Raw genomic sequence first — 11,717 nt, forward strand, 5'->3', positions numbered from 1 at the left:
TGCTTCTTCTTTCCTATCAAACATCTATCGTCCTTATCTCCCCTTCTTCTTTTTTATGTTCGTTACTCTCTTGTAACACCTCTAATCTTCTGGAGCTCATATGACCTTATGCAGTTCCGAGCACCGTAAAACCTAAAGCGAAGAAACTCTCTGAGCGTTTCATACCTCACCAATACTTGTAAATAGGAAATCTAGTTTTTACCGTTGCTAACATTAAAGGTTTTTGCACAAATGGACTGTCTTTCTTTTAGTTCGTAAAGGAATTTTTAATCTTCTTACAAGTTCATTATCTGTGTATTATAAAATTCTGGTAGCCGGATCTCTGCGTCACTATTGAGGAGAGACTGAACCTTCTCAGACAGCTGGTTAGCTACTGTGCGAAAGATGCACTAAATGTCCTGAGTAGAAGAGGACAGGTCACTATCTACTGCCTGCGAACACAACACATTCCACTGTATTCCTGCTTGAACAGGATCTACATGATACCCTGCCTGCTGCTGCTGCTGCTGCTGCTGCTGCTGCTGCTGCTGCTGCTGCTGCTGCTGCTATGTGACTGCCAGGATGAAACTGTCACACACTACCTCTTTATCTGCACTTAACGACCTGCTTAGTACCTACCTACCTGCCTCCCCAGTTGTTGGGAACTCTCTGTACTGCAACAAAATGCAGCTGATAGAAACCTGTGAATTCTTTGTCATATCGACATGCCGAAGAACTCAAACTCGGATGCCTGCTGGATTCAAAAAGCAAAAGTAAAGTACAGCAGCTACCATCTGTTGGCTTTTGGAAAGTGTAAGTTTTAGTTTATTTGGCAGAATTTGAGTTTTGAGTTTCTAGAATAAATTAGGTCTTGTTCAGTCTTGGGGAAGTATGCATTGGCTTCTAAATGACTCTATTTTCCTGCAACTTAGTGTTATGTTCAAAGATATATCAATGTTTTTTTGTTTTTTTTTCTTAATACTCTTGTACATGTTTTGTTTTCAGGTTTATATGTGGACAGTGTTATTGCTTCAGCAAGAAGAGAACTGGCCTGGGAGGTGGATTACATCAGGGAAGCAGAGTGTTCTAGGAAATTCAGGTTTGTTGACAATTTTAGTTAAACAATAAAGATTCAAGGATGTCTTTGTGGGTGGTTGGCGGGTGCTCTGGTGTGGTTTGCTTCTTCTTCTTCCTATCTAACTCTATCATCCTTATCTCCCCTTCTTCTTTTTTATGTTTGTTACTCTCTTGCAACACCTCTAATCTGCTGGCGCTCATATGACCTTATGCAGTTGCGAGCGCCGTAAAACCTCTACTATAACTAAACTAAAAAATGTCTTTGTCTAGTTTTATTCAGTATTTTATTTTTCGCCCTTTGAGTAAAAAGTAATCCAGAAGAATAGATAGCTGTCAATGAAGGTTATCGCCCCTGCAGGTTGGGGACCCCATAGTTTTCCTTTGGGGAAGCAAAGCACGCACCTGCCGTGAAACTGCGTGCCGTAAGAGGCGACTAAAGGTGCATAGGTCTGGTCACCCGAAAAGAATCAGTTTGTCGAGGGCCAACTACCCAACCCAGTAAAAACAGTCAGTTACAGAAAGGCGGACAAACACGGCTTTGAATTTTTCGGTCTTGGGAGACAGAGGAGCTTCTGCATCAGCAGGAACAATGAAGGACAGCGGACAAAGCCAAAAGGACTCTCCTGACCCGAAACCTTCTCTGTCGAACAAGTCTCTCCGGATTAATAGCATCCAGAGGCTAGCCCAGGATAGAGAAAGGTTGAAAGAGTTTGTCCTTGGCCTATACCCTGGTGCAGGGTGAGAAAGGCAATGATGATGAATGTAGGTTATGGCAACAAAGGGGAGAGAGAAAAGGAAGCATTACTGATATTTATGACCATTTATATCTCTCAGACCCAAAAAATACTGTTAAAATTGTCATACCCCACAAGACTAAACATACTAAAGTTGGTTGTGCAACACACTCAGTTCCAATAAGCAGCTACTTGATCTAAGAAAAAAAAAGGGGGGGGGGGAGTATAATACCCTGAAACTTGCAAATCGGTTAATAGATTTATAAGGGCAACTTTGTTGTTTGATGGGGTGTGTCTTGAAGATTTAAAAAAAAAAAAGGAAAAATAAGCATTGGCTATCTGTACTGTGTTCTTTGATAATGCCCCTTTTTGTCTTACCATGACCTGAAATTTAAGGGGACAGGTCTAAATGGTGTCTCTCATTTATCTTTTCTTTCAGAGCTCTGTTGAAAGATGATCAATTTTTGTACGTCCCCGAAGTGATAGAAAGTCTCAGTTCTAAAGGAGTGCTTACCTCAGAATATGTGGAAGGACTTCCAGTAGACCAATGTTTAGATATGGACCAAGAGACGAAGAACAAGGTCAGCTCTCTCTCTCTCTCTTTCTCTCTCTCTCTCTCTCTCTCTCTCTCTCTCTCTCTCTCTCTCTCTCTCTCTTCCAGTCTGTTGGAGAGCCACTGGGAAAAGCAGAAAAATAATAAATTATTTGAAATTAAACCCAAACTAGAACAGCGAAATCCTTCGGACCTCTCCAGAAGAGACGAAGTCATTTTTACTCGATTGCGCATCGGACACACGGCCCTGACCCACAAATACCTCCTACAGGGAGATGAGAAGCCGTTCTGTGTCGGATGCGACACAGATTTTACCATTAGACACATTTTAACAGAATGTCTAGACTTTGGAGAGATCCGAAGGAAATATTATAAATGCAAGAAATTGCAGGATATTTTTTCCGTCGTTGTTCCCAGCAGAATTTAAAATTTTATAAAGGCCATTGGCCTTTATGGCGAGTTATAGAGTGAATTGATATTATTTAAAATTTTTATTGTTACTTAGAAGAGTTGTTTTAAACCACATATGTATTTACACTGAATTTAAACATTTTAACTTTTTAGCATTTGAAGTCAATTAGATAACCAGTCGTGAAGTGAGCTTTTTGCAAAGGTGAACGACTTGTGTTTCGCGCGCTCATATGACCTTAGCAGTTGCGAGCGCCGTAAAACCTTATACTATACTATACTATACTATCTCTCTCTCTCTCTCTCTCTCTTTCTCTCTCTCTTTCTCCCCCCCCCCCCCCTTATTCCCTCTGCCTGTGTCTAGCTCTCTCTCTCTCTCTCTCTCTCTCTCTCTCTCTCTCTCTCTCTCTCTCTCTCTCTCTCTCTCTCTCTCTCTCTCTCTCTCTCTCTCTCTCTCTCCCTATGTATAAGTGGCCTGATGATATCCTCTTTTCTGGGCTCTGTTGAATGCGGTCCTCTAATTCATGACACACTTGAATACTCACTCAACTTGTCTCAGTGAAGTGAATGTATGCAAGCCAACTGTTTTTGTGTTCTCATACCCTGGTTTCATCCAAACTCAAATATATTTTCTAGGTTTTTCTGAAGTCTGAATATCATGCCTCTCAGGTAAATGGTAAAAATGAAATGTGTGAGACGTCATGACAATGGGTTAAACTTAATGGAGAAAGGAAACCTGATGTGTTCTGAAAATGAGGGCACAAAATGTGAATTTCTATATCATTTTGGTCAGCAAGATAACGTTTTCTTTGGAGCACACATAAGTAATTTATGTTCTTATCGTTATGTTTTTCAGATCTGCAAGGCCGTTTTAGAACTTTGCTTGAAGGAGTTATTTGTATGGAGGTTTATGCAGACAGACCCCAACTGGTCGAACTTTTTCTACAATCCACAGAGTGATAAGGTAAGGCTGTTCTGTCCTCTTAACTCTTTAAACCCTGAGTTTTTTCCACAGTTTCCCGGAGTTTTTTCTACAGTCACCTAAATCAGGTGTACTGTAACTCATTAGAACCCCAAAAGTTTGCCTTCAACTTCTGAACGGCGAAAACAAAGGCTTCGTCATTACTAAAAAAACTTGGATCGGAAATATTTCTGAAAAACAAGAAGAAACTAGCACTAAATAAAACGCAACAATTGTCACTAGTATCGGACACTCCTAGTGTCCTGTGGGGAACAGGGTTTTTACTGCCGGACGCTCCTTAAAGAGTTTAAAAAACCCCTGCAAACTTCTGCCTGATGGGAAATTGTCTTCCCACTTTTCTGTACATCCGTTTCCGTGACTCTTCTCCAGGTTCCACGTGGTCTTCCCCTTGATCTTTTACCCTGTGGATTCCAATCTAACGCTCTCCTTGTTAGTACATCAGTGACAAGGCGTAAAAGGAGGTGGTCTTTGCATCCTGCTTCTTACAAGCATACTGAACTTACTAGTATTGAAAAGGGCATACAGCTCATATTACAATACTACATGTAATTTCTTTTTCTTTTTTTCTTTCTTTTTTTCTTTCTTTCTTTCTTTCTTTCTTTCTTTCTTTCTTTCTTTCTTTCTTTCTTTCACTATACTTCATACTTTTTTTGTTTTTTTGGTGATGAATACATTATTGGGCCCTTTTCTTGCATGACTTGCTGTCACTTCTTCTTGCGGAAGTTTACTTTACACTTTTTTTACCCTTTTATTTTTCAGCTTATTCTGTTAGACTTTGGAGCGAGTAGAGATTTCAGCAAGTCTTTTGTAGACCGATACATGCGAGTGATCCGGGCAGCAGCAGATGGAGACAGTCAGCAGGTTCTCGTCAGATCACGAGAAGTAGGTTTTCTCACTGGATATGAGACGAAGGTGAGTAGAGCTTTCTCTTGGCGCATATACTCTTGTACACCTGTGGGCACTGTCAGACCTGTATTCACATCACTATTGGTGGAGGACATTCCATGCGGATGGTGGATTGACAAATGTACACACATACATGTGCGTGCACTCACAGGGCGCACACATTCGCTCACATACAACCTACACATGCACATGCATATATGCATTTACCCATGTTCCCTCAGAAATCACAGTGAAACTTAAAGTTTCAGTTGTTGAGTACCCTGTGTTACGTTGCAAAAATAAAAGAAGACCCTCCCCTTTTTTCTTCCTTTTTTACATCTTCACCTTCTCTTTCTCACCCTCTTTTTCCTGAAATTTTTACACTCTTACACATGTTCCATCAAGATATCAGGGCGAATCTGTAAGTTTCAGTTGAGTGCTCTATATTACATAACAAAAATATCAACCCCCTCCCCCGCCTCAATTTTTCTTCTTCCTTTTCTACTTCTTCGCCTTCTCTTCCTCACCCTCTTTTCCCAGGAATCTTTACATGTATGAAAAGGAATTCTTTTCCCTTCCACCCTCAGGTGATGGAAGAGGCTCACTGTGATGCTGTCATGATCCTGGGGGAAGCGTTCTCCGACAAGGCTTTTGATTTTGGCCATCAGAGCACGACGGCCCGCATACAGAACATCATCCCCGTGATGCTGAAGCACAGACTGACAGCACCACCAGAGGAGACCTACTCCTTGCACCGTAAAATGTCGGGAGCATTTTTGTTGTGTACCAAGTTAGGAGGGGTGGTGGACTGTAGGAGTTTGTTTGAAGAAACGTGGGCCCACTTCAGGTTTGAGGAAAATGAAAACCTTGAACTATGATTGCCGGTTGTAGGGTGGAGGGGGGTTTGGGTTGCTATTTTTCTGTACTGAGACTTTGGCCTCAGAAAACGAATATCTCAGGCTATGTTGAAACTCCAGTTCTTAGAATAGATGTGCATGCAAGAAGCCTTGTTTTGAATGAGGGAGTGAAAAATTGCGTTGGTGATTGGCAGGTTATTTGCGGAGCAGGTTTCATCAAAATGTTGACACAGTTAATACTTACTCATAGAAGTTGAGTATTTTTTAAAATCTCCATCAGAAGCAGGTGAATGCAAAGCTTTGGAGCCAGTGGTGAAAAAGTTTGAAAGAGCTGAATGATGAGTAGAGGTTCATATACTGCAGCTGCAAAGCACTAAGAAGAACCAGGTTGAGGTGAAGATTTGTCAGCTGTAGTTTGAATGTAGCTGCGCTGACTGGCAAAAGGTGGTGCCAGTCCATGGTGAAAGTGATCATTTGGTACAGCATAATGGACTCCAGAATCCAATCTAATCTCGTGTACTGTGGTCATTTAGTTTGATAAATCTGCTCTGAAACTCATGACTGGAATTTGATAGTTTGTCTAACTTTAATGTGAAAAATTAACGACCTAGTCTGACTGAATTGCAATTTGTTCTTTCATCAGCATTATGCTCCCTTCCTAATAATAGTAATATTGCATTATAGCCTTCTATTGTATCGTTGTGTTTTGTTTCTTGAGCAGTAGTTCTATACAGTTTTTTTGTGTTATTGTTTTAGTTTTGTGGAGTTGTGGAGTGAGTTTATTGTTGGCAAGGCACAGTCAAATCTCATTATACCACCACCCTTGGGGACGAGCATGAAGATGATGGAATAGTGGGGCTGGCGGTTTAATGGGGATCCTCTGTTAAATAACCCTGGCTGCTGAACGGCAAGGGAAATGTTGTGTTTGAAAAGTCTTTTTGTTGGTGATTTATTTGTGTGTAATGTAGGCCTATTTAGAGCTGTCTTTCTGTGTGTGTGTGTGTGTGTGTGTGTGTGTGTATGTGTGTGTGTGTGTGTGAGTGTGTATTTGTGTGTGTGTGTGTGTGTGTGTGTGTGTGTTCAAATTCAAATCCAGTGGGACTTAATGTAAATTTAGATTTAAAATTACAGCTGGGACAGTATGGCTATCAAAAGCATGTCCGTAATTTTTTTCTGATCCCGACAAACTGCTGTGCGAAGTGTGGGTGACATTTATTCACTATGAACCGCACTAGAGTATACTGTTTTGATTTTATAGTAATCTCTCATGAAAAGGGTTACTACTGTACATCTGAAATAAAAGTAATGAAAGAATTCATCAGCTGGTATTTTTGTACTTCTTTTTTTAAAATTCTCTCTAGTTTTTCAGAAGAGACAACAAAGACTTGTGGATGGTTGGTGGGTGCTCTGATGTGGTTTGCTTCTTCTTTTCTTTCATATCTATCATCCTTATCTCCCCTCCTTTTTGTGTTTATTTCTCTCTTGTAACACCTCAATCTTAAGCACTTATATGACCTTAATGTGTTGCAAGTGCTGTAAATTTCTACTAAAACTAAGACAACTAGTACTTAGATGTATAGAAGCATTGATCTGCATTGCCAATGTTCATCTTCCTGAACTGGAGGTGAAAGGAGACAATTTTAGAGAAGGATAATGTTTCGGGACCTTTGAATGAGAGGCCAACACCTTAACCTCTAAGCCACGAGAGCCCCCAGTCTTCTGTATGTGACGGCAAAGCACCTGACTGATACAGCACAGACATCGATTCATATCAAACGAAAGGGGAGGTTAAAAGTTCAAAGGAGACAGCTATTAGTATTAGCTAGGCCTATAGTATCTTCTCTCCACACTCACTCACACACACACACACACACACACACACACACACACACACACACACACACACACACACACTGCAAATCTTGAAAGTGGAGTTCCTCAGCACGTAGCTCAGGTCGTTGCTGTTCCTGGTACATACTGTATGTAGTTCACAAACTGGACGTGGGTGTTTGGCGGATGCTCTGGTGTGGTTTGCTCCTTCTTTCCTATCCAACATCTTCCATCCTTTTGACTCTTTCTTTTATGTGTTTGTTACTCTCTTATAACACCTCTAATCTTCGGCACTTGTATGACCTTATTATGTTGAAAGTGCTGCAAAACACTTACTAAAACAAGGCACCTTGCAGTGTCAAATGAAAAAGTTAAAACGAAAAAAATAAAGGAGGGGGCGGGGTTAGATGTACAATGTATTATCTAACAACATTTCATGTCATTAAAAAAATATTGTCTTACTTTTGTCCCATTTTCTCTGCCTTCTCTGTCTGTCTGTCTGTCTGTCTGTCTGTCTGTCTGTCTGTCTGTCTGTCTGTCTGCCTGTCTGTCTCTGTGATTCTCTGTCTGTCTGTCTCTCTCTCGCCCTCTATAAAATGTGTATCTCTTATCCCCCCCTCTCAAATGAATTTACACACCAAACTCTCTCTCTCTCTGTCTCTCTCTCTGTCTCTCTCTCTCTGTCTGTCTGTCTCTCTCTTTTTCTCTCTCTCTCTCTCTCTCTCTCTCTCTCTCTCTCTCTCTCTCTCTCTCTTATGGTATCATAAGACTAGGTATTATATTAAGTTATGTATGATGCGGTGTGGCATCATGGGATATGAGGCGATACGTTACGGTACATTATCAAAAGTTATCGTGTAATATGATGTGGTATATAAGTTTAAGGTACGAAATAGCAGCCTACATGACATTATCTAATTGGTAATATAAGTTTAAGGTACGAAATAGCAGTCCCCTACATGACATTTTCTAATTTCTTCTTCTTCTTCTTCTTCTTCTTCTTCTTCTTCTTCTTCTTCTTCTTCTTCTTCTTCTTCTTCTTCTTCTTCTTCTTCTCCTCCTCCTCCTCCTCCTCCTCCTCTCCCCCTCCTCCTCCTCCTCCCCCTCCTCCTCCTCCTCCCCCTCCTCCATAATATCGATTGAACAGAAAGACGAAGTTTTGAAAACATACCCCCCCCCCCCCCCACACACCTCTGTCCTTTTTCACTAGAAAGTATGCCAAGGATTAGATGGAAGGACGAAGCCACCATCGCGCCTTGTACTCACTTTGCGGCTGTGCGCGTCTCGTGCTTCGGCCATGTGACATGTGCGGACCTTTTGTTTCAAAACACTCACGCTCTAAAAGATTCTTTAATGGGAAATGAGAACAACCGGCAAGGTAATTTGCCTGGGCTGCTGGACAAAGCATGACCACTTCGCAGAACGACTTTTGCCTTAACATGGCAGATCGCATTAGTGTCATTAACGGATATGGCTGAGAGATTTCTGGGCTTTTTAGGAGATTGTTGGAGGCAAACTGCATGAGGTTAACTATTCTAGAAACTATAAAGAGGAGTAGCAAACTTCATTTCTTTTTTCTCCCAATAAAAATAATACAACTTGAGAACTTGCTGGTGTTGTCAAAGATTTTGACTCGCTTCTTCTTGTGGGAGTTTCTATTCTTGAGACGGGCTTATTTAAGAAGATTGGTTACTTTTGTGACTGTTACTTATACGGTTTTTTATATTACGCGTCGTAATGAATACTTCGTCTCAGTTTTAGTAAGAGTGTAATGGCACTTGCAACGCAACTACGTCACATAAGTGCCGAAGATTAAAGAGTAACAAGAAAGTAACAAACACAAAAAGAAGGAGGTGAGATAACGACGATGGGTGTTTGATACGAAAGAAGGAGCAAACTACACGACGATCACCCGCTAATCACTCACAATGAATACTTCAAGAATCTGTGGGCCCCGTTTAAAAAAACGTGACTTCCTTTTCGTTCTCGTAATTTTTTCTGTGGTTAATGCCGTCTCAATGACACAGAATTCCGATGAGTCATTTTACGTGGAAGCGTACGCCAGACAGCCGCACACTGGCGACTCTTGCGATAGTAAAACACTTGTCCCCGGGGTGAAAAGTCTCCTAGACTGTGCCAGGCAGTGCCGGCTTGACCCGTCTTGTGAGGCTGTCAGTGTCGGTGAGACAGAAGATGACGGCTGTGTTGTGGAACAGACAGACGACTGTTACATTCACACAAGCTGTAGCGAGTTGTCTCTAAGTGACTGTGCCGATGAAACTCTACAGCCGAAAGTGTACTTTTTGTCACAACACACTCCAAAGATTTCAACGATTGGTACTACTGCAGGAACAACAGTAGCACTTGAAACCACGACTCCATTGTACACTACAACAAGATTACCAGTAATGGTAACGCCTCCAAGGCCTTCTTGTGAAACTGGAAAAACATTTGATTTTACGACAGGGAGATGCGTCTGAGAGGAAGGCTGAGTATGCCAGTTACGTGATCGCCATTCCACGACATACAGAGAAGACGTTACTTTCGGACGTTCAGATGGTGTCCACGTAGTGCACCTCTTCCCGGAAACATTAGATCACCCTTTCCAGGAAGCCTGTAATTTGTCATCGAAAAATATCGACACCTTCATCTTCAGAAACAACAGGACGTTGGACTGTAATAAATGCAGGAGCGATTGCGAAGACTGTTTTTTTTTCGACGTGTGGTTGGGTCTTAAGAATATCAATGCCCTCCATCGAGCCGGGCAAACCAGGGCACACTCTGTCATGGGATTCCAAACTGGCTCGCAACGATTGACGCACCCGATCTTTCCCATTGGAGATTCCTCCGATAACTACACTCTTAGCTTTGTGACCTCGTAATATTTAGATACCGGTGGAAACCCATATTTGGATAGCAGCGACTGGATTTGGATTGAGGATTGTTTAGTTCAGTTAAACCTTTCAGTGTTTGTGACTTGGGAGTCTGACAAGTCGCTACCACAGAATTACACGTACGAAGCTCTGTGTGCTCAGTACCTAGTTTTGAGAAGTTAGAAATAAAAATTTTGATTTTCCCAACGTGTCAAGCTTTTTCCGAATTCAATTCTTTGAACATCTTGATAACGACTCCGAATAATATTATGATTTTTATAGAGCAGATAGAACATTTGGTTTCTGACCTTGGGGTCTTAGTAAGATTCAAAACGTCCAAAAATGTCAGATAGAACTTTGCAATTCTAATGTAGCGAAGCATATAGGCTGACAGTGTGTGAGTTGTGTAGCCAGGGTGGGGGCACCTTGGGGGTTCTACAAGACGTGTGTGCCATCAGAACTGTAATCCCCTAACTAATTTGAACACCCATCTCTCACTGACTTTCCGCTACGACAGGATGGGTACCCCAGGTTTACACCTCTACAACTCTTTTTACGCAAAGAATTTTGTTTTCGCACAACTTTTTTGTCGATGAATCCACTTACGACGTTTAGTACAAATGGCCAGTGTTCATCAAATCGGCATATGTGGCTTTTTAGAATGTATCAACGGAGATGGAAGAAGATAGGAAACACGGCCAACAAAATGATCTTCAAAGATAAAAGGACAGAATGACCATGCACCATACAGGCTGCTAAGGAAGATTGCTTGTACCATGCATCAGAATTTGAAGACTCTTAACCTTACGGCAAACATTATATTGTAAGTCTTTGTGATGAAATTTTTTGGGAAAGAAGAAAAACCGTGTCATTACCAAAAGATGTTGATGGCAAAGCGTTACCTAAGATATGTTTTCAAATTTCATTTCAGAACCCCCACCCCCACCCCCCACCCCACCCCCACAGAAACTGAGTGAATGCCTTGGCATCGTATGATATTTATTATTTTCAATGTCTGTTTATAGTAGAGGGTCTGTTAACCTCTGAGTCAGCAGAGATGACACCTCCGACTCTCTGCCATCTGTCATAAATGCCTTAACAATATTACTTCATCATCTGCATCTTCATATTATCTAGAAACAGTCATGCGAAGAGGGATTGAGCTGTGACATGTACTTTCAGAAATATCTCTGCACAGGTGACCCACCCACCTAAGAAAATCATAGTTTTGAGAAAACTGAACCCCCCCCCCCCACCCCGAATTCATATTGGTCTATTTCAACAAAATGTTCGCAAACATGGCATATGTGAGCACTTTATAGATGTTTTAGACACTTGAAAATATTTCCAATCGATAATACTAAAATAGTCCAAAATCCCAAACCGACTTTTTCTGGATGTCAGCTACTGCCGTGGTGTACCTTAACACCGTATGTTCCATCCGGTCAGTTGCGGTCAACCACCGAGGCAACGAAATTCACAGCCCCTTGAATGAAATTAAGTTCTTTTGGTGAGAAAAGTTTTGTCTCCTTTTTTTTG

General features: G+C 41.4%; 1 protein-coding gene across 2 annotated transcripts in view; it reads left to right on the forward strand.

The window, feature by feature from the left end:
• The window catches only part of LOC101862162 (atypical kinase COQ8B, mitochondrial), a 22,409-nt gene extending 15,615 nt beyond the window's left edge, over positions 1 to 6,794 (forward strand). For both annotated transcript variants that reach the window (XM_005091370.3, XM_005091371.3), the window contains exons 12-16: positions 985 to 1,078; positions 2,230 to 2,371; positions 3,608 to 3,715; positions 4,493 to 4,645; positions 5,206 to 6,794. In XM_005091370.3, coding sequence (XP_005091427.1) covers positions 985 to 1,078; positions 2,230 to 2,371; positions 3,608 to 3,715; positions 4,493 to 4,645; positions 5,206 to 5,496 — 788 coding nt within the window. In that variant the 3' untranslated portion in view covers positions 5,497 to 6,794. The remainder of the gene's footprint in view (positions 1 to 984; positions 1,079 to 2,229; positions 2,372 to 3,607; positions 3,716 to 4,492; positions 4,646 to 5,205) is intronic.
• The last annotated feature ends 4,923 nt before the right edge of the window (positions 6,795 to 11,717 follow it).

This window comes from Aplysia californica, unplaced genomic scaffold, assembly GCF_000002075.1.
Source record: "Aplysia californica isolate F4 #8 unplaced genomic scaffold, AplCal3.0 scaffold00029, whole genome shotgun sequence".
NCBI lineage: Eukaryota > Metazoa > Mollusca > Gastropoda > Aplysiida > Aplysiidae > Aplysia > Aplysia californica.